The sequence below is a fragment of the Lithobates pipiens genome, unplaced genomic scaffold, assembly GCF_037356315.1.
Source record: "Lithobates pipiens isolate NorthernLeopardFrog02 unplaced genomic scaffold, aLitPip1_a1.2 Scaffold_8, whole genome shotgun sequence".
NCBI lineage: Eukaryota > Metazoa > Chordata > Amphibia > Anura > Ranidae > Lithobates > Lithobates pipiens.
Window position 1 is genome coordinate 496,119,705 of NW_027507903.1, and position 27,983 is coordinate 496,147,687.

At 42.9% G+C, this 27,983-nt stretch overlaps 1 protein-coding gene across 1 annotated transcript in view; it reads right to left on the bottom strand.

Moving 5' to 3' along the window:
* The window catches only part of LARGE1 (LARGE xylosyl- and glucuronyltransferase 1), a 665,684-nt gene that overhangs the window by 9,148 nt on the left and 628,553 nt on the right, over positions 1-27,983 (bottom strand). Inside the window, exons 11-14 of the mRNA XM_077469166.1 lie at positions 16,745-16,908; positions 12,054-12,332; positions 8,540-8,686; positions 1,024-1,219 (exon numbers count right to left, since the gene is read on the bottom strand). Of these exons, the coding sequence (XP_077325292.1) occupies positions 1,024-1,219; positions 8,540-8,686; positions 12,054-12,332; positions 16,745-16,908 (786 nt within the window). The remainder of the gene's footprint in view (positions 1-1,023; positions 1,220-8,539; positions 8,687-12,053; positions 12,333-16,744; positions 16,909-27,983) is intronic.

Below are 27,983 nucleotides of genomic sequence, written 5' to 3' on the forward strand. Positions count from 1 at the left end.
TAGTTTTAATATTTTTCATTGGTTGGAAATATTGTTCCATTTAAAGGTATAGCGCCAATTCTACTTTACTTATTTTTATACTAACATAGGTCCACCCTGACTGGGTGGACATATAAGGTAGAGGCAGCTCTTACCCACTGTAAGTAATCCATAGCGCAATCTCACACTCTTTCTTTAATTAGCGGCTATACCAGCCACTAGCGATAATCTTATGTAAAATCCGGCAGGCTGTTTGCACCGGAATTGATCAATTGATCAACTTGATACATCCTGCCTGTCCATACATGGTTCAAATCTCAGCCAGTTTCTGCTGATCTGGCCAAGATTCGAACTGTCTATGGCTGACCTTAGGGATGAGGACTCGCTGTCCCTTGTAATGTGTCCCTGAATGACCAATCACTAGAACCGGCATTGTCACTATTCAAGAAGAGGGTTGAGGCACTTCTTTCCTGATACTTAGGAACACTGAGTATGTTTTTCGATCTTATTTTAAGGGAAATAAAAGAAAAGGTTCCACTGATGGGGTTGCATGGAGAAAGCGCATGTTCAGAGATACACCAAAAATATACATTTGGCTTGAAATATATGTAAATATATGTAAAGTTCCCCTGGCATACCCAACAACCAGAATAATAATAATTAGTTGTAAACCTATTAATTATGACTTCTTCCTGGAGAGAAAAGTCATAACAGCAACAATGTTGCTAGGTTTTACTCAAATGTCTCAATGTCTGCTCTTCCACAATTTGCTTTTCCAAAGTGAGAGTACAGCAGCAGCTGTTTGCTTTCAAATTCTCTGTTTGTTATTGAAATTTAGTAAGGCCTGGTAAACAGAGTAGATGGAAAAGGGAGGGAGGGAGGGAGGAAGAGTCCTTGCTGTGGCACAATCAGCTATACATGTAATTTTCAGTCAACTAAAAAGAAAAGTTTATTTCTCAGTGCTTCAAAACCCCTCCACGGTCCCTTTAAGTGATACAAGTAATAAAAATACCCCAAAAGCAAGGAAAAAGATGTAGGTGTTACCTGTGCATCCAGCTCCATAATATGGGCCACTTTGTTCCACCCAAACCCAACAAATCTTCGGTCATACTCTGCACAGTTCCGCCTGACGACCACGTATGGTTCAAAATCTGCTTCCCATTCTACCCGGTAAGGGGTCGTTGCAGTCCGCCATTTGGCAAAGTTAGTGGGGGCGTGGCCTTTGGTCCAGACATGGTACCTGTGGGAGAGAACACATAATTTGTAATATTAAGAACAAGAGGTTCAAAGTCCCACACTGGTATGTGGTTAAATTTACCTGTGACATGGAGTCCTTCAGGCACTACATCAGTTAAACGTTTGGCTCAGATGGACTAAGTATGTGAAGCTAATCTGTACCAATGTTCTACCACATATGACCATAGCCATGGTAGTGAAGGTAATATGCCTGACCATCGCACCCTTTATGAGTTTGTTGGACATCCCATTCCAAAACCACGGACAATAATATGGGGTTGGCTCCCCTTTGCAGCTATAACAGCTTCCAATCTTCTGGGAAGGTTTTCCACAATTTTTTTGGGAGTGTCTGTTATAATTTGTGCTCATTCAGTCAAAGCAGCATTTGAGAGGTCAGGTAATTTTATATTGGATGAAAAGACTTGGTTTATCAACAGTGCTTCAGTTCATCTTAAAAGTGTTCGTTAGGGTTGAGGGCCAGACTTTGTGCATGACACTTGAAATCCTTCACACCAGATTCATGTCTTTTTGGAGTTGGCTTTGTGCATAGGGGCATAGTCATGGTGGAAATAGATATAGGCCTTCCCCAAAATGTTCCCCCAAGGTTAGAAGCACCCAATTGTTTGTGTGATCTACAGTAGATTGCCCCAATAAAAACCTTAGGATTCAAAAGTAATCACCAATGATTGAACATGCCGACACCTACCCCACAGTGAAATAATAGTTATGGGCAGACTAATCCTTTGTTTTAAAAGAATTTAGGCACTTTCTGTTTCTTTTTTTTTCCACTGATGGAAATTAAAGTCATGCAGCGTCTGCTTTTTTCCCCCTATATTATTCTCTAAGACTTTTGCCAGATGTTGGAGGGAAGCAGCTAGGCTTTTATTTGTATCGGATTTTGACAACAGCATCTTGCTGAGTTGTGCTAAGAACCTGGCTGTACATCAAGGTCTAGAAAGTAAATTGTAACTCTGTCGCCTCTTCCTGCCATGCCCTGTAGAGGCCTTTGCTAATTACACCCAGCGCCAGGCTTACCAGCTGTAGCCCATGCAACAGAGACATTCACTGGACACACTTCGACCCGATAGCATCAGGAGGGATCGAGATTTGTGACATACAACATAACAGTTTGTGCCTTCTGGGCTGTAGCCTGAAAAGGGGAAGATGTTTTGGAACCGAAGCTTGAGAAACGTTTATTCAGAGCCAGGAATAAATGACAGCATCTGCTGCAAATATGTAGTCCCAGATATTTTCCTTAGGCAAACATATTTTAGCACTGTCACTCAAAGATGCAACTGAAGTCTTAGTACTCTATGCAAGTTTCCTAATCAGTGTGACAGCACAGCTTGGTTTCTGACCCTATTTAGCTTTGTGCCACTTCATATTAAAAAAAAAACACTGTTAAAGGCCACCTCCACCCACAACTTATTTCAGAGTGGCAACCGTGGGTTCAGTCCTGTAGAGGTTTTTATCTCTTAAACTTCAGAGGGAAAACTTTTCTGCCTCAGTTTGTGCCCGTCCTTGCCCAAAACACAAGAGTACAATAGTGAAGGTGATAATCTCAATAATCTGACATTTTAGTTTTATGGGATTGCTAGCTAATTCGGACACACTTTGGTTTCTTATCTCTCCCAGAGACTTCTGTATTGAAAGCATCAGTGGGTTGGCTTTTTACTTGTCTTGGATACTCCAGCAGCGAGGTCTCTTTGCCATAACAACTCTGTTTGTGTCCACTTGAGAGTTTTGGCAATTCCCGCACAAATTTGTGTGTTCCAAACCTCTTATAATTCCCATAATATTAAATAAGTAAAAAATCATCAAGGACGATGAGAGCCCTTTATAATGGAAACAGCAGATATAAAAAACTGTCTGTCAGGTGGTTTAACCCTCTAGCAGCCAAACATTGAAATATCAGTTATGATTAGAATGACATTCAAAATATGCTAAGGCCTGGTTCACACCTATGCAGGTTGCAGTTTGCATATTCCAGGTGCATTTTTCATTTTTCAATACACGTTTTTGATCCATTGAAGTCTATGGAACCAAAAACCAGAAAAAAGTCTCCGGCCCTTTCCATAAAATGCACAGATGTGAATGGGACCCATAGGAAATCATGTTAAATGGACTGTAGTGTGTTTCTGCAAAACTGAAAACGCACTAAAAAATGCATAAATATGAACCAGGCCTAAATGTCCAAAAGCATGTGGATGCTCTCCAAAATTATCGAGTTCAGTTGCACAAAGCCAGGTTCATAATAGCAGTCTGGTGTGGAGGAACTTACGTAGCCTACAAAAAGCACTGAGTTCAAACCTATGGAACACTCTTGGGTTGAATTGGAATGTCGATTACAAGCAGGTCTTCTCATCCAACATCAAATACCTGACCTCACAATTGCTCTTTTGGCTGAATGGGCACACCTTTCTGCATACACTTTAAAATCTTGTAGAAAGCTTTCCTAGAAGAATGGAGGATGTTATAGCCACATAAGGGGGATGGGGAGGGGTAACTTCAGATTAATGTTTATGATTTTTCAATGGGAAGCTCATGTAGGTGTGATAGTCAGGTGCCTATGAACATTTGGCCATACAGTGTATCTCCACCAACATTGACAGTTTAGTCCAACAGGCATGGCAAGTACAAACTTAAATGATGATACCATTCTTGCCTGATATATTAAAGAGAAAAATAAAACTAAACCAGTTATCAGAGAGTGACATTTCTGTTATGGTCATGACAGAGAGAGATGGGGATATAAGTTATAGCAATTAAATCTGTCATCAAATAAAATCATATCTTCAACAGTAATAAGAATCCAGCAAGTACAAAACTTGCTAAACAATTAGTTTTAGGAATATTCCTTCAAAATGTTTCCCAGCTCTTGAAGAAGAGCAAAGTTAACCAAGATTAGAGGGACTGCTTGTTAAAGGATAAGTTCCCCTTTAAAAATAATAAATAAAAAATCCACATATTTTTACAGGTAAAAAAAAAAAGTGCATTTATTATTTCTTTTACTTGGGGCCTCCGTCAGTAGATAGCCAGTGCCATGCAGCACTCCTGCAGACTTACCTCATACGGGCATGCAGATACACGCTGACAGGAAGAGATAATAAACTACCAGAACGCTCAGCAGCGCCATGGCAGTTCATTAAGAACTACAAGCTGGAAGCCACAAAGGTTGTTGGTACTTGTAGTTTTCCATTCACAGAACTGTGAGAATAAATTACATGGTCGGGCAGGCACTATTTTTTAAAATAGTAACAGCAAGTGGGAGGAGACGATCCCCTGCTTGCTGTCACGTAGAGGCAGCGGAGGGGGTAGCGACTGCAGTAGTGGGAACATGTTACAAGTTCCACCCTAAAAACAGATGAAATGTGTAGCATGTTCCCAAAAGTGAACAAAGGAGAACAAATCCTTTAAGAATAAGTGCTGCCACAGAAGCTTGTTCAGTTTTAGGTGTATCCTTTTGCAGCACCTCCCTTAACAACCATTCAGTCCTAGCAAGAACAATTTCAGATAACAGTTCAGGCCTGACAAAGTCTTCAGGCTCCCTTAAAGTAGAACAACTTAAAGCTATATGTTGCAGAACATTCTCTGTTTTAGACTAAGGCCGCGTACACACGCGCGGACTGTTTGCCCAACCTTGTTCGTCAAACAGTTTCGGCAAACAGTCCGCTCAAAATTTGCATGAGCGGACTTGCCCACACACGAGCGGACTGTTTCAGCGAACTGTTTGCCAAACAGTTCGCTCAACTTTTGAAATGAACGGACTCGCCCACGTAAGGAGGAGGCAAATCCGCCCATTTAGAGTGCGTGTACAGGTAGGCGGGGCCCGCGAAGGAGACGTCGCGGGCTCCGCCGCCTGGAATGGGCTTAAAGGGGAACCCCAACGCCGAAAAAAATCGGCGTGGGGGTTCCCCCAAAGTCCACACCAGACCCTTGTCCGAGCACGCTACCCGGCCGGCCAGGAAAGGGGGGCGAGCGAGCGCGCCCCCCCTCCTGAGCCGTACCAGGCCGCGTGCCCTCAACATGGGGGGTGCCTTGGGGAAGGGGGGGCCGCGCGGCCCCCCCACCCCAAAGCACCTTGTCCCCATGTTGATGAGGACAAGGGCCTCTTCCCGACAACCCTGGCCGTTGGTTGTCGGGGTCTGCGGGCGGGGGGCTTATCGGAATCCGGGAGCCCCCTTTAAGAAGGGGGCCCCCGGATACCGGCCCCCCACCCTATGTGAATGAGTATGGGGTACAATGTACCCCTACCCATTCACCTGTGAAATAAAGTACAAAAAAAAACACAACACAGGGAAAAAATATTTTATTGCACAGCTCCGGGGGTCTTCCGTCTTCGGGGGTCTTCTCGCCGGACTCCTCCGCTATCTGTGTGTAGCTCTTTTGCTAGCGGAGGAGTCCGGCTTTCTTCCTCCCCGCCGCCGGCCTCTTCTCCCGACTTCGGGGGTCTTGTCCCCCTCTTCGGTTCTTCTGCCGGGCCACCGCGCCTTCTTGTAGCTCTTTTGCAGGCGGTGGCCCGGTCTTCTGTCGCCGCTGTCGTCGCCGCCGCCGCCGCCGCCTTCCGTTCTTGTTCTTCTTCTTCTTCTTCTTCTTCTTCTTCTTCTTCTTCTCCTGGAGATGTTGACTCGACGAGCTCTCCGGCCGGAATGCCAGGGACACGCTCCGCTGCCACTTATATAGTGACAATGGGGCGGTGTCACATGGTATATGTCACATGGGTTGGTCACATGGTGACCCCGCCCCCTTACGATGTCATAGTCCCCATGTGACATCAACCCATGTGACCAACCCATGTGACATATACCATGTGACACCGCCCCATTGTCACTATATAAGTGGCAGCGGAGCGTGTCCCTGGCATTCCGGCCGGAGAGCTCGTCGAGTCAACATCTCCAGGAGAAGAAGAAGAAGAAGAAGAAGAAGAAGAACAAGAACGGAAGGCGGCGGCGGCGGCGACGACAGCGGCGACAGAAGACCGGGCCACCGCCTGTAAAAGAGCTACAAGAAGGCGCGGTGGCCCGGCAGAAGAACCGAAGGCGGCGGCGACGACAGCGGCGACAGAAGACCGGGCCACCGCCTGTAAAAGAGCTACAAGAAGGCGCGGTGGCCCGGCAGAAGAACCGAAGGCGGCGACAGAAGAACGGAAGGCAGCGGCGACAGAAGACCGGGCCACCGCCTGCAAAAGAGCTACAAGAAGGCGCGGTGGCCCGGCAGAAGAACCGAAGAGGGGGACAAGACCCCCGAAGTCGGGAGAAGAGGCCGGCGGCGGGGAGGAAGAAAGCCGGACTCCTCCGCTAGCAAAAGAGCTACACACAGATAGCGGAGGAGTCCGGCGAGAAGACCCCCGAAGACGGAAGACCCCCGGAGCTGTGCAATAAAATATTTTTTCCCTGTGTTGTGTTTTTTTTTGTACTTTATTTCACAGGTGAATGGGTAGGGGTACATTGTACCCCATACTCATTCACATAGGGTGGGGGGCCGGTATCCGGGGGCCCCCTTCTTAAAGGGGGCTCCCGGATTCCGATAAGCCCCCCGCCCGCAGACCCCGACAACCAACGGCCAGGGTTGTCGGGAAGAGGCCCTTGTCCTCATCAACATGGGGACAAGGTGCTTTGGGGTGGGGGGGCCGCGCGGCCCCCCCTTCCCCAAGGCACCCCCCATGTTGAGGGCACGCGGCCTGGTACGGCTCAGGAGGGGGGGCGTGCTCGCTCGCCCCCCTTTCCTGGCCGGCCGGGTAGCGTGCTCGGACAAGGGTCTGGTGTGGACTTTGGGGGAACCCCCACGCCGATTTTTTTCGGCGTTGGGGTTCCCCTTTAAGCCCATTCCAGGCGGCGGAGCCCGCGACGTCTCCTTCGCGGGCCCCGCCTACCTGTACACGCGCTCGAAATGGGCGGACTTTCCGAGCGGGAACAGTTTGCTCATTTCGAAAGTAGCCTACACACGGGCGGACTGTTCGCTCAAACACAGTTTCAGCGGACAGTTTTTCGGAATTTCCGAAAGACTTTGTCCGTCCAACTGTCCGCTGAAACTGTCCGCTGAAAGCCCACACACGGGCGGACTGTCCGCCCAAACACTGTTCAGCGGACAAGGTTGGGCGAACAGTCCGCCCGTGTGTACGCGGCCTAAGTATTGTGGAACTTTTTTTTTTTTTTAAATAACAAACATATCATACCTACCTTCACTTTGCAGTTTGTTTTGCACAGAGTGGCCCCGAACCTCGTCTTCTGGGGTCCCCCAATGGCACTTGTGGCTCCTCCCCACATCGGTAAACCCCCTAGGAGAAGCACTCTCCTGGGGAGGGGGTGTTACAGAGTCTAGCATTTGCGTCCATAGACACAGAATGCCAGACTCGGTCCTGCCCCCAGGAGCCCGCGTCATTGGATTTAATTGAACACAGCGGGAGCCAATGGCTGCGCTGCTATCAGTCTATCCAATCAAGAGCCGTGAACCCTGGCCAGAGAGGTAGAGCATATCTCTGGCTTGGGAATGAACGGGCTCAGGTGAGTAAAACTGGGGGGGCTGGTCAGTGACAGCCATTTTTTCACCTTACGAGGGTTTAAGAGTTTACCCCTTTAAAGTGAAGTACAGTAAAAAAAAAAAAACCTGTTCCCCATTGCAAGTTAATGGCATAACGTGCTAGTATGCTTTGCATACTAGCACATTATGAAAGACTTACCAGGCCGCAGACAGGGCTTCCATGTTCACCCGGTCTTCCCTCCAGGTTTGCGGGCTCTTGCTATTTGAATGGTCAAACCACGATAACGTCACTCCCATGAATCTGCACAGGAGTCACGGCCGTGGCACATAGCTTTGGATTGATGACACATTAAGAGCCGGTTCACACTGCGGGCGATGCGAGGCGAGGCGACACGACTCGCCTCGCTCTCGCAAGTCGCCCCCGTTCTGTACAATGGAACCGTTCTGAGAGGAGCGACTCGAGTCGCTCCGACTCAGAAAAAAGGTTCCTGTACTACTTCTGGGCGACCTCGGGGCGACTTGCATTGACTTCTATACAGAAGTCATCTGCAAGTTGCCGCTGAGGTCGCGGCAGGTCGCGGCGAGGCAAGTCGGTGTCGCCTCGCCTCGCCTGCAGTGTGAACCGGCCCTTACTGTGCTCTCAATTCAGAGCGCAGTGCGCATGCACCAGTGACGTCACCAGCTGCAAAACATGCAAATATCTCCTAAACAATGCATGTTTAGGAGATATTCATTTTAACTACAGGTAAGCTTTATTATAAGCTTACCTGTAGGTAAAAGTGACAAAGCAGAGCGCTTTAAATATCCCTTTTTGTTGGGGAACCTTTTAGAGCTATATACTAACCTAAAGGTAAATAGAGTCCCCATATCCAGCATGGACAACAATTCTGCTTTAGACTTAGGGAATGAGAGCCGGTAGCGAAGAGTTTCAAAGGCTGGGATGATCAAAGCTTTCTTGGTGTTTGCCATATCTAGCTGCACAATGGATTTCCTGCAATGAGAGTTGAAGAAAAGGATTAATATGCAGCACAAGAAGCTTTCACACACGATGCAACCCAACATTTATCATTAGTTTTATCTCATTGCACTTTAGAAACCAGTGGATCAGATCCCTCTCCCACATCACAGAGCTTTTTGAAGAGTTATATTGTTTAATAAGAGGAGTTGCTGGTTTGGACTGAATTTTGCTTGTTCAGAAGTTCTATAAATAGCTACTAAAAGTCAGACCTCCAGTGGCAGCGGTAAGTGGTAAATTTAGCAGCAATATAAACTATGATTGCTAAATGTGACAGCGTTTTCTCTGGCTGGCAGCCGTCAGCATCCTAAAAATGACCCACTCTCGCCTGCCCTACCCAGCTATCAGCCAGGAATTCCCAGCGGACAGTGGCATGTAAAAATAGAGCAGGAATTGTGTAAAGAAACGGCACATGGTTCCCCATAATATTTATACCAGACACTTCAGAACTGGTAAGGATTTGGGGGGGGTTACCCTAAGGAAAAAAAAAACCCAAAAAACTGTATTCCCCAACCCCTATAAAGCCACGCCAAATGCTAATCTGGGCATGCAGCCTGCTTGGCCATGAAACAGGAGGGTGGGGATGACTGTGCGCCCCCCCCCCCCCCCCAAACCATACCAAGCCACAAGCTCAAAGTATGGAGAAGGTACCTTTTTTGATGAGGACAAGTGCCTTTTACCAAAATAATAAATAAATGAAACACCTGGCGGTTGTGGGGGGCTGCTAGGAGTGGGCTTATATAAATCTGGAATCCCCCATTAACAATAAGGGGGTCCTCAGACACTGGCGACCCTCTATGTGATGAAGAAAGCAGTAGGTAGTACTCATATTCAATCACACAAAAAAAAAAAAAAAAAAAGAGAAAAGAAAAGAAACACAACAAGCATTTTATAAAAAAAAATGTCCCCAAAAAATGTCCCCAAAATGTAAAGTCATCAGTTAGGGATGTAGTTCCACAGGAATCACGATGAACAACTCCAGCTGAAAGAAATAAAATTCTGTGATGCAATCCAGGATCTCCATGACGTCACTAACCAAATATGGTTATGTCCATATTTGCTGAATAAAGTCACCCGGGAGACCCTTTGCATAAATTTAATGGAATGGGTGTCGGGAGTGGATTTTGTGGGTGGTCTTTCTTTTGGGTGGGCATCATTCATCATGATTCACATAAATCTGCATCCTCAGATGGCATGACTGGCGATAGATCTACATTTGGAGACATTTATTGTTTTTTTTGGTATGAAATTCAAAAAAGACCCCAGACTTTTTTGGGGTCCCCCTTAAAATCCATGACAGACTTGAAGGGCCTAATACGAATTTTGGCGGGACCCAACACAGTTTTTTTTTTTTTACACACACTCTAACCCTTTGTTTACATTCACGGAATGACAGCTAAATGAGTGGAGATATGTCAATTGTTGTTAGGATGCTGGCAGCTACCAACTCCCTAAAAACCAGGAGCCCTTAGCAGGAAGCGGTTACATTACAGTGGCTAAGTGGTTAGCACTTCCACCTGGCAGCACTAGCTGAAACCCAACCATGGTACTACCTGCCTGGACTTTACATGGTCTCCCTGTGTGGGTTTCCTCCAGGTACTCTGATTTCCTCCCACACGCCAAAAACATGCTGGTAGGTTAATTGGCTCCTGTCTAAATTGGCCCTAGTATGTGTATGTATGATTGTGAGTTAGGCTCCTTGAGGGCAGGGACTGATGTAAATGCACAACATATACATATATATATATATATATATATATATATATATATATATATATATATATATATATATATATATATATATATATATATATATATATAATTGCTGCATAAAATAGTTTGTGCTATAAAACTACCTGTAATAAATAAAATAATACATTTAGCAGTGGTAGTAATACCATTGCTAAATGTTCCACTTCCCACTACAGGTGGAGGCTTGGCCGTACCTCTAAACCAGGGTTTGGACCAAACCAGCAGCTACTGCAGATCCATGAATTTTGTTAGTGTTGTCTTCCTAGTATAGGAAGATCCTTTTTGATGGGATCAATAGGTGGAAAAACAAGTCTATCAATTGCATAGACAAAGGTTAATGCCAGAATTTTTGTTTGGAAGTTTACATACTTCAGCAGGAGATGACCCCCCCCCCCCCCCACCCCACATAACCCCTACACACCGAAAATATTCCGGACATTATTTTTGATCAGAATATATGGAAAAACCAGGCAATCTGACTGAAAGTGTGCCGTCATCTTCCCTGTACAGACTATGACCAAAGACAGACTGTGAAGAAACAACTAACAATAAACTGTGATTCACCGGAGACTCGCAGTTCAAGTCTATACCACAAGTGGGCACTCTGGGTTAATGGAAGGCACAATATTGACATACAGTTTACTTGTGCTAGACACATAGTTATATAATTATATTTTCCCAAAGGGGTGAAGATCAAAGACAAACTGTGCTGAATAGCGTAGGACTGGCCCGAGACAATATTGCGAGGATGTGTTTTGTCTGTTCTAACTGTGATTTCAATATGTGTTTACAGACAAATTACTGCAAGTGGAAAACATCAATTTCCAGGATAATCCCTCACTAATACATTATTACTCTCATTTTTTTCTGCCTACAACATCCCAGATCATCCTCTTGCAAGCTATTCTACATGACTGCTTTTTCTTTGAATTTCTAAGAAGGAAAAGAAATAAACAAATTCTCCCGCTCAGAGAATCATCCACAACGTAGCTGCTGCAACCACAGACTGCTTTGTAGCTTGCCCTCAGAAAAAAAAAGAGCTGTGAGAGGTCAACACCTAGAACTGCAAACTGGACAGATGGCTGTGTGAGGTCCATACCCAGAACAGCAACCTAAGCACAGAGCTGTGTGAGGCCTATACTAAGAACTGCAACTTGGGCAAAGAATTGTCCATACCTAGACCTACAACCTAAGCAGATGGTTGTGTGAAATCCATACCCAGTACTGCAACTGAAGTGGAGGGCTGTATGAGCTCATACCCAGAATTTCAACCTGGGCAAAGGTCTGCATGGGGACAGTACCTAAAACTACAACCTGGGATTTATGTAGGGTTAATTGGGCAAAGTGACTGGGTCTATTTAGTCTACATGAGGAAGACTATTCACAGTATTGTATGGTAGCATCTGAGCACTGGTCCATTCTAAAGATGTAGGAGTCAGAGAGCTCAGGGCTGTGCTATGCAGAACATGAAAAAAATGAATACCAAAAATTAAGGGAAAGTTTGTGCACACAGATACTTTACAGATACTTTGTCCCCTGCCTGCTATTAAGTATTAATATGTAGACTGTTGGTGCATTTAGTTTGTGTTACCTGAGGCTCTCGTAGAGTCCGTACATTGGTAGAAAGTCTATGTCTGACAGGAACATGTACGGAGTGCTGACGTGTCTCATGGCTACGTTCCGTAAAAGGTTGACTGGATAGAACTGTCCCTCTTTGTACACAATATGGTAGCCCACATTTCGCCGGTTGAGCAGCACCTCTGAGCCCTGTGCATAGCGGAGGAACTGCTGGGCCTCTGCATCTGAAAGGTACAGAGCCAGGCTGATGGGGCCCTCCCAGTGTTTGCAGATGGCTTCCAACATTTGAAGTCTGTAAAGATAGATAAGAAAAAGAGCTAAAGTATATTGGGCAGTTAGACTGTACCTAAGCTGAAGAACAAACATGTATTTTATTGAAGCTTACCAGTTCCTAGATGTGGTGGCTGCATTCATTTTCTTTATTCAGGCATTTTTCCCTTTATTTTCACCTGGTGATCCAGCCACTAACACCGTTCCTGTCTTAGGGTGAGACTGCTTATGTTTCCATAACTTTGGAGGAGCAGCACTGTCACCCTAGCACGGGAAGTGTGTTGGCATTTTAGAACTTCCCTCCCTTCTTCTTTGCAACATATAAGAGAGGTATGATCCCACTTGAAGTACCCCTGGGATTTATTAGTACTCTGCAGTCCCCAGTAACAAGGTATATTTGGAATCACACAAAAGCAATCTACCCTGAGGTGCTATCTAGACCAAAGGTACATGGTGGTTTCTCTCTTCCCAAGTTTAAATGTTATTATCAGGCCGTGGATCTCTCAAGAATGTTGGACTCATTCCAAACTATGGGGTTGATTTACTAAAACCGATGAGCTTCTAAACCTCAATTTGTTCAATTAAGCTTTCACAATAAAACCTGGAAGCTGATTGGCTTCTAAGCAGAGCTGCGCCACATTTTTCACGCTCCAGTTTTAATAAATCCCACCTATGGGTCAACCTAAAACACATGCTCAGTGACTCAGATCTAAGTATGCAGTGCCTTGAAAAAGATTTCCACATTTTGTCATGTTACAACCAAAAACGTACATGTGTTTTTTGGGGATTTTATGTGATAGACCAACAGAAAGTGGCACATAATTGTGAAGTGGAAGGAAAATGATAAATGGTTCTAAACATCTTTTACAAATAAATATCTGAAAAGTGTGGTGTGCATTTGTATTTAGTCCCTTTTACTCTGATATCCTAAAAACTAAAATCTAGTTGATCCAATTGCCTTCAGAAGTCACCTAATAAGTAAATAGAGTCCACCTGTGTGTAATTTAATCTCAGTATAAATACAGCTGTTCTGTAAAACCCTCAGAGGTTTGTTAGAGAACCTTAGTGAACAAACAGCATCATGATGGCCAAAGAACACACCAGACAGGTCAGGGATAAAGTTGTGGAGAAGTTTATAGCAGGATTAGGTTATAAAAAAAATACCCCAAGCTTTGAACATCTCACAGAGCATTATTCAATCCATCATCCGAAAATGGAACCTACCAAGACATGGACATCCACCTAAAAGTGGCTTTTAGGGAAGAGTGGCAACAAGAAAGCCATTGTTGAAAAAAAGCCATAAGAAGTCCAATTTCCATTTACAAGAAGCCATGTGGGAGACACAGCAAATGTGGAAGAAGGTGCTCTGGTCAGATGAGAAGAAAATTTAACTTTTTGTCTGAAAAGCAAAACACTGTGTGGTGGAAAACTAACACTAGACAGCACCCTGAACCCACCACCCCCACCGTGCCACCACCGTGAAACACGGTTGTGGCAGCATCATGCTGTGGGGATGCTTTTCTTCAGCAGGGACAGAGAAGCTGGTCAGAGTTGATGGGAAGATGGATGGAGCCAAATACAGGGCAATCTTGGATGAAAACCTGTTAGAGTCTGGAAAAGATTTGAGACTGGGGTGGAAGTTCACCTTCCAGCAGGACAATGACCCTAAGCATACAGCCAGAGCTACAATGGAATCATTTTTATTCAAAAGCTATTCATGTGTTAGAATGGCCCAGTCAAAGTCCAGACCTAAATCCAATTGAGAATCTGTGGCAAGACTTGAAAATTGCTGTTTACAGACGCTCTCCATCCAGTCTGACAGATCTTGAGCTATTTTGCAAAGAAGAATGGGCAAAAATTGCACTCTCTAGATGTGCAAAGCTAGTAGAGACATCCCCAAAAAGACTTGACGCTGTAATTGCAGTGAACGGTAGTTCTACAAAATATTGGCTCAGGAGGGCTGGATAGAAATGCACACCACACTTTTCAGATATTTATTCTTAAAATATTTTAAAAACCATTTAACATTTTCCTTCCACTTCACAATTATGTTCTACTTAGTGTTGGTCTATCACATAAAATCCCAATAAAATACATTTACATTTCTGGTTGTTACATGACAAAATGTGGAAAATTTTAAGGGGTATGAATACTTTTTCAATGCACTATACTTCCCTGGATTCCAAAAACTCACAGGAAATTATCAATGCAGACATTCCCTCTAACCACCTCAGCTATGAAGCTCTGGGACTCTATACATACCCGCATGGGTGGTCTCACAACTCTCTAATTATGCCTGTACTTGGCCACTCCTACTTTCTTCCCGGGATGCTGGATTGACATTTCCACTCTTGGTCACCTGACCGCACTCTCCTATTACACCATGTCACTGAAAACGCTCGGATAACTCCTATGGAGGGGATTACGGATCTTGGCAACATTTCTTATCTTGACAGATGGAGACATATCCGACTGGCTCAGTTTGTCCACTCACTTCCAAAATCCATCCACTCCTCCAGAAACTTAACTCCCAGTGAAAGACTTTTTGCTTCCAAAAGAACAACCTTCCAGAAGTCTCTCACAAATGTATAAAGCTCTGCAAATGTTAACTCAGTCCTCATACCCTGGATTACTGTTACTGTAGGAAAAAGAAATCAGCACTCCTATCTCTGATGATCAAAAACCAACTATACTCCAGATGTCTCATGTTTCCTCAATCTCCTCTAAAACAGAAGAAGTTCATTACAAACTTCTAACACACTGCCACAACACCCTGGCTAAATTAAAATGTTCCCTGATATCTTGCCCCTATATGTTGGAGAGATTGTGGGAAAATTGCCATGCATGCTGCCCATATATGGTGGCATTGCCCAATTATTTGTGTCTATTGGGATGGGGTTCTTCCTATTACTGAAACATACAGGATTCACCAGTCCCTCAAGATCTCTGGTACATATTCGCAGGGTCACTGATAGTGGGGGATCACCAGTCCTCCTGTAGGTGACCCGGGCACACAGGGGGGCCCCCCCAATAGTAGAGGGAATCAGTGGGTTTGGCCAGAAGGTCAATTACAGGTCAGATCCACACCCGTCTGCACAAGGAACCTCACACAGACTTGGACTACAAAGGAAGAGAATGCCCATGTATGACCAGGTCTGTTGTAGAATATGGATTGCAGAATACACTGGTGCCTGCTGGACTGCACAGTCCTATTCAAAAACCCTGCATAGCTGCTGTAACAGGAGAGAGAAGATAAGACTATGAAAAGAGAGATTGCTATGCCTATATTGGACAAATGATCGTCCAATTTTTTGCATGCTTGTCTCCTACTGAAAACCAATAGGTAATAAAGTTACGAACATTCTTGCAAGACAGCATACAACTTCGGAAGTGATGTAATGTATTGTATTATACTGTATTGTTTTCTTCCTTTCCGAGCATGTGTGGTCTTGGCCACACAATTTTTTTCATACAAATACTATACTAATTACAAGAAAATAGTTAATTCTATTATCGTACCAGAACATTCTCGTGCTTGTCCCTTTGGGTATTTTTGCATGAACTGTTGTGATAGGCTCTCAAAAGCTGTGTACTAACAATCAGATTATGAGACGATCGCTTAGAAAGAGGTATTTTTTGTCTAATTTTCTCATCGTGTGTAGTAGGTATTAGTGTAATGTCTGTGAATAAATATAAATTTCTGTGTCATTAATTGGGCTTTTTTCGATATGTAATCTTTGATTAACAAAAAGATTATTGTAACACACGATAAAGGATTCCCAGGGTGCTATGGATTAGCAGAATGACTAGCATGGTAGGTGCCGCTTGCTTTGAGGCTGTGGTTTGTATGACTGAAATCTTGTAGGGAACTTATAAGCAAGCAATGACTGGAATTAGTTGTTAACTTGGTGTACATTTCAGATTGTGCTCTTGAAGTCTGTAACAAAGGACTTTACAGCAAAGTGAGAGCCTGAAAAAAAGCAAAAAAGAGCCTACATCTCCACCTGCAGGCTCAAAAAGAGAATATACAATATTAATAAGCAATATTTCAAATGTACCTGATCAAAAAGATATATGCTTTTACATTTATAAATAGAGATGAAAAATATGTCAACCCAAAATTTCATATTATGTACCTGTTGTACCATGTACTTGTATGGAAATGTATCCTGTTCTCTTTGTATTACTTCCTTGTGTGAAATACCTGGTGGTCCTGCTAGTCTTTATTTTCGCATTAACAACTGACCACACTAAGCAGGGGAGCACATCATGGTCAGTTTTCTTGCTGTGCTGGGAATTCAGCCTCATCTCCTCCAATGATCAGACCTGTGCTGACACGCCCCCCACACAGCCATTCACTGACAAAGTTAGTGTGCCGCTGTTTCTCCTCCCCCAGCTCTCTACCATCCTTTTGCAGCTGAGAACGATACTGACCTGTCCATGGAGAGCTGGGCCACCAGTGTAACATCTGTGTTGTCCGGTGTTGGCTCGTATTCATAGTGCAGAAAGTAGAGGTGAGTGCGGTGGACTGTGAATCTCTCTCGCCTGAACTCATAGCACAAGTCATCTTCATCCAGCTCAGACAGCTGTTTCTGGAGCTGCAGACAGAAAATTAATAAACAAGAAAAAGAATCATCATCAGTCACAATAAGATTTTAAAAGAAGCGGTCAAAACGTATTAAGTGGTTCAGTAAAAGATTTCCATAGTTAGCAGAGCTCAATATTACTCCCTATGGGAGGTCTGCATTGCCCATTGCCTGGCCAGTGCTTGAGTCAAGAACACCATACCAATGACTGGGCTGTAAATGATGTCCTGTTTCTCTGGTTGACTAGATTTATTCAAATTCCTCACCTGAATTAACCTCCCTGGCGGTATGAATATTTCAGATTTTTGATGCTGAAAGCGGTACAATTATTTTGCATAGAAATTTGGCGTTTTATATTGTAGGCCTGTAATTCTTAGGAATAACTCACTTAAATCTGTCCAAACCAGAGTCTAGTAGACATCCCGGGTATGATAAAGTTTGAAAAACAAAATCATAAATTATAATATAATAAATAATTATAAATAATTATACCAAACAATAATATAACAATAATAAAAAATATTCAATACTGTAATCAAATCAAAAACACAGAAATTTGCTTAGTTGCAGAATTGTCGCTGTCATTAGATTTAGTGTTTGATGAAGAATTTCCCCACAAATCGCTATCGCTCAATTCTGCAAGTGATTCTAATTTATTATGGCTGTTTTCTAGCTGGTCTAAAACCACTGTTGATGTAAAGGGACGGTTTTGGTTGCTATGGACAATCTCCAGTTTCCAGGCAGAAAAAACAGTATTTATAATATAAAACTGCATGCAGGACACTGGGCAGACCACTAGGGACAAAAGGGATGTGAAATAAATTGATACAGTAATGTAAACGTTTTGAATTTGGCGCTGTTCCCTGTCCCCGTGCGTCACAACGCTCGCAGGGAACGGAGCTTGGCTCTGTGATAAATCGTGCGGAGGACGGCTCGCACACAGTGCGGGATGACATCACAGGATCCTGGGGACAATGTAAGTAAGCTGTACCTGGATCCTGCGATGTGATCCCGAATGTGGCTCGGGGTTACCGCTTTCGGTGCTGAAAATCCACCCCGAGCCACACTCGGGCATACTGTCAGGGGGGTTAAAGCAGAAACCAGACTAAACAAATATTTTCTAACTACAAGATGTAAGTATTTTCTTAGTTGAATCTTGGTGTTTTTTTATGTATTTCTTCCAGATCTGCTGAATAATCCAGCTTTACATTCCTCCTCCACTTTTCCTGGGAGCTTCCTGTAATAAAGACCGGTCACTGCTGCTCTCTCTACTTGTGCAGGGTGACTGGTCCTGTCTCTGCCCCCTCCTGTAGTTTTCTGCAGGCAGCCTGTAGTGGGTGGAGCCTGCTGGGTCCCTCCCACAACTCTGCTCTCTGCATAGGCTTTGTACGGCACAGTGATGAGGTTACCGCTGCTTTAGGTCAGTGGCCCAGGATGCGTATGCCAATCAGAAAAGTAGTAAAAAAGTCAGAAGTACTTATCTGTACCCATGCTCCGAGTCAGTGATTAAAAGTATTGAAAGCAGTGGGTCAGCATAATAACCAGGCAACTAGCTTTTTCAGAAGAAGGGCTGCAATTGCAACACTTTTTTTTTTCTCTAGACACGTTTTCCTTTAATGCTCCAGGCACTAAAACTTTCTGTTAAATATATTCCTCAGCAGACAAAGTATATATAACAGCCAGACAACTAGCATTTTTTACAAGTAGAGGTAAAAAGTAACAGCCTCCATGCTTCCCTTAAAATAACAGTTTAAAAACATGGCTAAGCTGGCTGGCCGAGCATGACACCGCTGGCCAGCATGGTCATCCATCACAGGGACAGGCTCTTCAGAATCAGAACATCAGGATTTGAAGCACCCGGTGCGTTGATGGAGCCAATTTAGTTAGTGATAGGTACACTTTAAATAAATATTGTTGCAAAAACTGAAAAAAAAATTAAATTAATATGATATTGCTATATGAGCCATTTTTTATATAAAAAATAATCTATACACTTCCCGCTGCCATGAGCTGTCATTTTCCCAATGTGACAGAAAATTCAGATCATTTGATTGTCCTTGTAATGGTGGCAGGGCCGAGAAAAGGGGTGGGCAGGGGTTGCCTTGGGTGCAGTGAAACAAAAGGGCAAAAAATGGATGCAGGCTGGTGGTACACCCATTCTACAGTATAGTGTGGGAGAGGGGGGCACAATTCTGGATCCTTGCCCTGGACGACCCTGCCTTGGTACTGAATGGTGGCCACAGAATCCTCATCTCTCTGCTCATGTAACTGGTCCACTCCATTTCCCAACAGTCTTTACTGAGGTTTATATATATTTTTAGGCATCGCTCTCGATAATCTTAGGTTTAAGCAGTAAACCTTTCTCCCGGGGTGTGGGTAGCAGGTCACATATATGTATTTTGACTGTGTATTTAAGCGGTTTCCTCAGAGTTTAGCTTTAAATTGTCATCAAAGTTCTTCACAGTTCTTAACTTGTGGCCAACCAAACAGCTCTCTTCTTTGATGTTTTATGCATGGAGAAAGATCTGCTTAAAACTGCAATAACACATAGAGGCAATGCGTTAATGGCTGTTCGGACCCAGAAATAGCTATCGCTCTACTTCTGTACAATTAGAAAGGAAGCCTCAGACGAGGACATTTTTTTTGATGTTGCATAAGTCAGCAATTAAACTCCTCTGAACTTTACTGCATCATCCCTGAGCAATATTTTGATCGGTCTTCATCACACGCTGAAAGAAACACATAAAAATCATCCCCCACTTACAGGGACCTGTTCATATATATGTGAAATTGTTACACCTTCTGCTTTTTTTTTATCTTTAGCATGTAGTGGTACCCCCATAGGGGCTGCTAAAAGTTGTGCTCCACCTGTCACCCTACCCAGCCCGGCATTCACTTCCCAATTACCTTAAGTCAATAAACAGTCCATATGTTTGTTTTTGTATTTTTATTGAGGGAACTTTGAACTTGGATAGGGATGGGAATTTATGGGATTCCCAGTAGAATAAGGAATTAGTTGATTGTATATCAATCAGTTGGGACAACTATATACACTTGGCTTACTCCAGTCTCCTCCAGAACATCATTTGCTTGAAGACTATCACTATCTCTCGCTCCAGCACATCACTTACTCCAAGCATAGGTAGCACAAAGTTAACCCTGACTCAGGCCTCAGAAACTGCCTTTTGCAGGCAGGGTCCACGGGTGCCTTTAATGTAGCAAAAATAGGCATAGAAAGTCTTTTAGTGCTAGCTGTCCTATGGTGAACTACTGCTCCCAGTAAGTCCTCTCCAGGCCCTGCCAGCCCTCCTGGCTGCAGCTGCCCGACTCGACTGCCTGTGACATTGCAATCCTAACTGGCTCCACACCCAGCTCTGACTGTTTATTCCCAGTCCTCTCTGCCATGCTTCTTCAGTCCTCCCGATTGCACATGTCACTCACCAGCCCTCCTGGCTGCAAACCAGTGGTTCCCTCCTGAAGTCTTGCCCGGCAATACTAGCTCCTGCTGTCCTCTCTGACTCCTCTCTGTGCCTCCTGTTCAGATCCTTCATGCGTTCTTGAAAGGATCCATCCTACACCCAAGTCCCAGGCCCAAGGTCACCCCCTCAGACTGGGGAGCTCCCTCAAAGGCCCACCACAGCCTTGTACTCCATCCTCAGTTCTTCCACCTGACAACTCTTCCCCAGCTGGGCTAGGTATTTAACAACTTACCGACCACCCGCTGCAGTTTTACAGAGGCTGTTTGAAGGAGAATATCACTATTATGGCAGCAGCTAGCTGCCATAACCCCGTTATGCTTGTCTTCAGTGGGCGATCCGCTACAAGATAAAGTGGTCTCTGCAGCGGTTTCGCCGCAAGATCCCTTTTATCGGTGGTGGGAGAGGACTCACCCTCCTGCCGTGATCCGGTGCCCTCCACCGCTTACGGGAGCCGGCAGCGGCGGGGACGAACGCGCCCTGTCTCCTGTCAGGTATGGAGACGAGTGAGGGGAAGATGGCCGCCATCCATCTCTATACAATTTCTGGGTGGAAGGGACGTCAAAACATCCCTTTTATTGCATTTTAGTCTAAATATGAGATCTGAGGACTTGTTGACCCCAGATCTCATATTTAAGAGGTCCTGTCATGCTTTTTTCTATTACAAGGGATGTTTAAATTCCTTGTAATAGGAATAAAAGGGATAATTTTTTTTTAAACAGTGTAAAAATAAAAAATAAAAAGGTAAAATAAATAATAATAATTTTTTTTTTTTTTTAAACGTGCCCTGTCCCGACGAGCTTGCGTGCAGAAGCGAACGCATACGTGAGTAGCGCCTGCATATCAAACCACACATGTGAGGTATTGCTGTGATCGGTAGAGCGAGAGCAATAACTCTAGCCATAGAACTCTTCTGTAACTTAAAACATGTAACCTGTTGAATTTTTTAAACGTTGCCTATGGAGATTTTTAAGGGTAAAAGTTTGTCGCCATTCCACGAGTGGGCGCAATTTTGAAACGTGACATGTTGGGTATCAATTTACTTTCACAAGATAAACAAATTGGGCTAATTTTACTGTTGTCTTATTTTATTTATTTTTTTATTCAAAAAAGTAAATTTTTCCTAAAAAGTGCGCTCTCCGCAAATACGGTGTGAAAAAAAGTATTGCAATGATTGCCATTTTATTCTCTAGGGTGTTAGAAAAAACAATATATAATGTTTGGGGGTTCTAAGTAATTTTCTAGCTAAAAATAAAATGTTTTAAACATTTAAAACACCAAAATCTCAAAACAAGGCTGGTCCTTAAGTGGTTAAGGAGGCCTGCCCCCTGCCAATCCAAGTTGGAATTGGTCAGGGCTCCTTAGAACACCCCAAGCAGCTCCAATTCTCTTCCCCTCCTCTCTTCTAGAATCCTCTGGAAGCCAGAGGGAGGTAACTGAGAAGTGATGCTGTCTGTGAGTCACCAGCCTACTCTAAGCGACTCCCAGCCCACACAGATCAAAATAAACAGGCTTAGCCTCCAGCTAGGCCCACCCAAATTCACCTGCATTTACAAAAATCCTAACACTAGCACCTACCTAAGTAGAGGGAGCTACAAGTATATCTAAAGCCAAAACCTTTTTAGCTCTGGATGGAGGGTGGAAGGAGCAATACCTCTGTCAAGTTTGATTGTGAGGCATAAAAAATTGAATCAGAGCACATGAAGAAGGGTCTAAGAGTCCAAAACCCCCTAATGTTAATGCAATTTCATAACAACAAAGCAAAGAACTTCCAATGCATTTTGGGTGCTTGAATGTGAACCCCAGGCAGAAATTGAATAACATTAGTGTAAAAGTAAATACTTACCTTTGAACTATTTCTTATTGCTTTCATTAAAGTGGTTGTAAACCCTACCCCCCAACTTTGTCCCATGTAAATCAACATAAAAAACTCTAATGAACACTGCTTGTAGATATCGCCTTACTTTCTTAGTATTGTTGTAATCCTTTCTGTTCTTTAGAATGACATCACTGAGCATGCCCAGATCTCCCCTGATTTACGGCACACTCTCTATGTCTTATCTATCTGTTATCAGGGCTTCCAACGGCACAACACTGAACTCCCAGGAGGCTGCTAATCACTCATAGCTTCCTTCTACACACCATGTGACCTCACATACAGTGTAAAGCATTGCATGTGACAGAAATAACTGCAGTCTTATCAGCTGAAGCTGATAGGACTCATACAGGCAAACACTAAGTAATCAGCACAAGTAAATACTATGAAATAAAACAAGTCAGCTATGAACAGGGAAGCAGGGTTGTCATAGAAACGTTGGATTGAGAAGGAGGCTTGGTTAACAGTACAGGAAGTGCTCAATGCAAGGGCAGAAATACACTCCACTGTGGACTCAGAAAACAATACTTAAGATGGCGCTGCCTAACCCCTGGAAACAAGATTTTTAAAAGTTTCTTTAAACAGTGAATAATATGCAATTTGGGCTGGATTACAGTGGCTATAGTTTGATAATTACTTATTATAATGGACTAAATGAAAAGAAGCATCAGAGTGGGAGAGTTTACTTCCTCTTTAATAGCTATTTAGGCACTGGATGCCCAGCAACAGCTCTAATTTTATTTTAATTTTATGAATGAAACTACGCATTCATAAAAGGTACTTTTTCCATGAACTGTGGAAAAATAAAGAAGTTCATAATTCACTGAGGGTCAGAATTGCTAACTATCCCAGAGTTCAACTTTAAATATCTCTCCCTTGTTCAAAGCTAAAAAAAAAAAAAAACAGAAATGCTTTAAAAAATATAAACTCCCAAAAAATTCATATTAAAATGTATATACTATATATCACAACTAAAATATCAATAAACTGAATGAACGACTGGGCTATAACAGATTTTAAAAACAGAAAAAAACCATAATGGTTTTTAGCAATAAAATGCATTAGAAATCTTTATTCCTAAAACCATTATGTTTTTTTCTTTCTATTTTTATCATTTACAACTGATCTGTTTTCAGGGCTCAAAAATCTCCCCCTTCTTCAGGTCTAAAAAACAGAAAGAAAATTGGTTGTGAAATTATTAGTATTATAGAAAATATTCGATAAGTTTCTATATTTCAATACATAATAAAATACATATTAAAAGTCACAGTGTTAAAAGATTTCTTATTTATTTAGTCTGGCACTTCCATTAGACTATTTAAAGGTGGATTCTAAAACTCTGGGCCTCCTAGATAAAGGCCACCCTGTTTTTGCGAAAGCTGCCTCACCACAGCCATTGCACCTTGTATGAATCTCATTTAAAGTGTTACTAAACCCAAGACCCTGCATTCACTATATGATTTTCCACAGTATACGGGACATGGAAATGCAATTATTTTAGTAAATATAAACTGCTAAATACCTTTTCTCATCAGCAGTATATAGCAGTCTTGTGACTACAATTGGTGTTTGGTAAAAGCTCGTAGGAGGAGTTTTCATTCTCCTTTGACTGTCCTATGAGACTGCAGGACCCCTGATCCTCTGTCTGGACAGTGCTGATTGGCCCTGTGCTGATCACATGCACTCTCCCAAGAAATGAAAAATCTCTCTAGCAAAACACACCAAACTGAGCATGTGCAGATTGTACCCTAGCCTCTGTACTATCAGGGGATGGATTGGGGACTCTAGAAGAAGGGGATGATCAGAAGAGACAGGCTCAAACAGCCTTTTTACACATTGCAGAGGTCTGCCCCTTAGGATCCACAGTGAGTATAACAAGAATGCTTTACTGCATATACAGACCGATTTTACTGTTGTGGGTTTAGTAACACTTTAACTAAGAACTACTGATAAGATGAATCCGCCTCAGTCATACATGTTTCATCAATGAAAGCCTGACAGAGGTTCTGGGATTTCCCGGTTCCATCAAAAAAAGGGTTTTGCTAGGTATAATTTTATTTTTTATTTACTTTAAATTGCTGCTCTGGGAAATGTCTCTACTTAATCTGACTACGTTTTACCTAAAGTGGAAACAATTCAGTGCAAAAGATTTTGTGAATAGGTTTTTCCAATTTAATTAGCAATGAATGTTGAAGAAAAAATTGCTTGCAATCCTTACTAACGTGCAATCTATTATTTTAAAATGTATAGAGGTCGAAGAGAAAATTTTCCTCAAAATGGCAGATTTCTTTTTCTTTTTTCCCATGTACACAATTTTTCTATTTTTGATGATTTTCTACAAGCTCTGGCCCTTTCCTTTCCCCAATTTTCTTATTGCCAGCAATCCTTTTTATTTTATATTCAGCTGTCAGCTGATGACTTATTGGTTGTGAAGGACATGGCTTTTTTATTGATCATGTTTCTGCCTGTTGCCTGGACCGATTCTTTGATTGTTTGCTGACCATGTCTGCGACTGAATTGACCCGTCTGTACATCCAACTGGCTATGTTCCTGCAAGACACCAGTCCCAGCCATCCCATGGGGACAACTAAGAATGACGCATGCTCTGAAGCAAGTACAAGAAGGAAGCTATTGGCTACTGGCTATTGAACTTCCTTTTTCTAGTCCCGTCGTACGTGCTGTACGTCATTGCGTTAGAAATCGCTGGACTTTCGGAGTATCCGTGTGTGGCCAAGTCCGTTCGTTAGAAAGTCCGGTGGATTGTTTGCCGGACTAAGTCTGCCGGACAATTTGATCGTGTGTACGCGGCATTAGAAATTTAATTTCTTAAATTTCCTCAAAAATTGTAACAAAAGATTACAACTTCAAAAAACTCGCCATGCCTCTTACTAAATGCCTTGGACGGTCTACTTTCCAAAAAAGGGGTCATTTGGGGAGAATTTGTACTGTTCTGGCATTTTAGGGCCTCAAGAAATGAGACAGGCCGTCAGTACATCAGGTGTGATCATTTTCATATATATACCATAGTTTGTGAACTCTATAAATTTCACACAGACTAATAATACAATTTTGGCTATTTTTACCAAAGAAATATAGCAGAATACATTATGGCCTCAATTTATGAAAAAAGATAATTTATTTGCAAAATTTTATAACAGAAACTAAGAAAAAATGTTATTTTAATTTTTATTTTAAATAGCAAACAATAGAAACCCCGGTGGTGATTAAAAACCAACAAAATAAATCTCTATTTGTTGCAAAAAAAAAAAAATATATATATAATTTGGGTGCAGTGTTGCATGACTAAGTATTTGTCATTCAAAGTGTGACAAACGCTAAAAACGTAAAAATGTCCTGGGCAGAAAGGGGATGAAAGTTTTCAGTATTGAGGTGGTTAATCTATCCCTGGTGCCTTTGCTTACATCATTCCTAGCCATGTAAGTGAATAGGGCTGCTGAGATCACTGGCTATTAAAGTGGTTGTATAGTCTGTTTTATAACTTTTACCTACAGGTAAGCCTATAATAAGGCCTACCTGTAGGTAAAAAAAATATCTCCTAAACCTGTATGGTTTAGGAGATATTCCCCTTGCAATGCGCTCCTGACTGCAGAAGCGCATGAGCACAGGGGATTATCGGCAGAAAGTCTGGCAGACGCCGGACCCTGCCGGAAAGAAATCTCACGCGCCTACCTATTCTGAAGTTAATATACTGTATAGGTTGATTACAAGCAATTACTTTAGCAGTTTTTTAACAACACTGGCAAATGTGTCCCAGTTCATGGATGGATTAATTTAGGCTGAATAGTTTTTGATCAGCTGTGTGTTGTGTGCGGTGCCCCGTCTGCTGCGCACAGCGACAGGAAACAGAGTATAAAATCACCCTGTCATGAATATGCATTCTTGCCATGTTGCTGAGACGCCAGGGAAGGGGATACGGCAAGCAGATGGCATCGTGCAGGCTCGGTTTCATCTTTGTGTAATAAAATTTCAGACGTTGCAGCTGGTCAGAAGGTGCATTTGCTAAGACAGAGATTTGTCTGATGGCCTCTGCGGGGCTGGTCAGTGACAGGAAATTCACAGCATGTTCGGGGCAACCTGAGAGACAAATGTGATCATCTACAAGTGCTGCTTGATTAAATTGTTACAGCACAAGAATATCATTAAGATGGATACTCTGGCATTCTCACCTTCAGAATAACACTGGCAGTGGCATAGCCAATAAATGGCCTGTAACAATGATAAGTTGCAATTTTAAGTGTATATGAAGGTGAAACTTTTTGTTTAGTTTTAATAAAAATGTGGAAGGGTTAGAACCCCTATCAGGTTTTATTGCTAAGTGTGCATGGAGGAAAACGCCAAAAGCATAATTATTATAAAGTCCATTTTTTTTTTAAGGTCTTGTACCATAAAAATACATCCCCTTCTTGACCTAAGTTTTAACCATTACCTACTACCTATTATTCCCTAATTTCCCTGTTAACCTTGTTTGCCTATTGCAGTCGCAAATCCCAGAGTATCTTCTGAGCTAAAACCTTATTAGATAGCTGAACAAGCCAGATTAGAATAAATTAGAAGTTGGAATTAGTTATAATTGTGTACAGGAGCATTTAGATCTCACCTTAGAGCTATTGTTGGATGACTCCAAATCCTAAACCAACCTTTTATATCTGTATCTCCAAAACATAAAAAATGCTCTACTATCCCAAATGCCTGGTGAATGTCTGGGGTGTATATAATCCAGACGACCGTGATTACATGTCATATTCTGCCCCACACAATTTATAATCCAGAACTGACTACTTACTGGTCTCTCAATCCCTGCTCCTGGACGTACACAACACTGCAATCAGTACCCAAACGATTGTCAATCACACACCAGTTACCATGGGCAATGTTGTCCCGAAAGCATGTTACTAGAAGTTAAACGACTCTCTAGTACAAGAGGGGCCACTGCATTCAGAAATGTCTCCCTTGCTTTCCCAGTGCTTTTCAGATGATACCCCAGATTCCACCCCACTTATTCAGTGGGAAAGCCACAAATATATAATGGTGGGATACCTTATCCGGAAGGCCACAGAACTAAAGAAAGGCAGAAATGCACAATTGCAGACACAGCAAGAAGTGACTGCACATCTTGAACTAGTTCATAAGAAACCCTTGACACTGTGAAATTGATGTCAATTCATTACTGCACTAAAATCCGTCTTATCCAGCATTGACAAGCATACTACGAATTTGGAAACAAACCAGATAGACTGCTGGCCCACTCGCTGAGGGAATTATCCCTCAAAACTTATATTCTGAGATAGATGATGGAAAGGGCAAATGTCATACCTTATCGGGCCATAGACTCTCAAAGAATACTACTCTAAACTGTATACCATGCAGGGTCTTTCAGGCTCTGCCTCCTTAAATTTAAAGATGCAGCGAATACAGATCCTGTCTGTCCCTACAGACATGGCGGAATCTCTCAAAAACCCATTAATGGTCAACAAGTTCCTGGAGGCAGTCAGGTCACTGAAGCTTCATAAGGCACCTGGACCTGATAGGTTCACTAACAGCTACTACAAGGGCTTTGCCCGTCTCCAGGCCAAGAGGATTGTCAATACCTACAACTTGTTACTACATGGCTAATCCCTTCTAGACTCCCTGTGGGAACATATTGCTGTCATCCCAAGGGACAGCACAAACCTTTAAGTATGTGCTAACTACCACCTGTTATCACTTCTGAATAC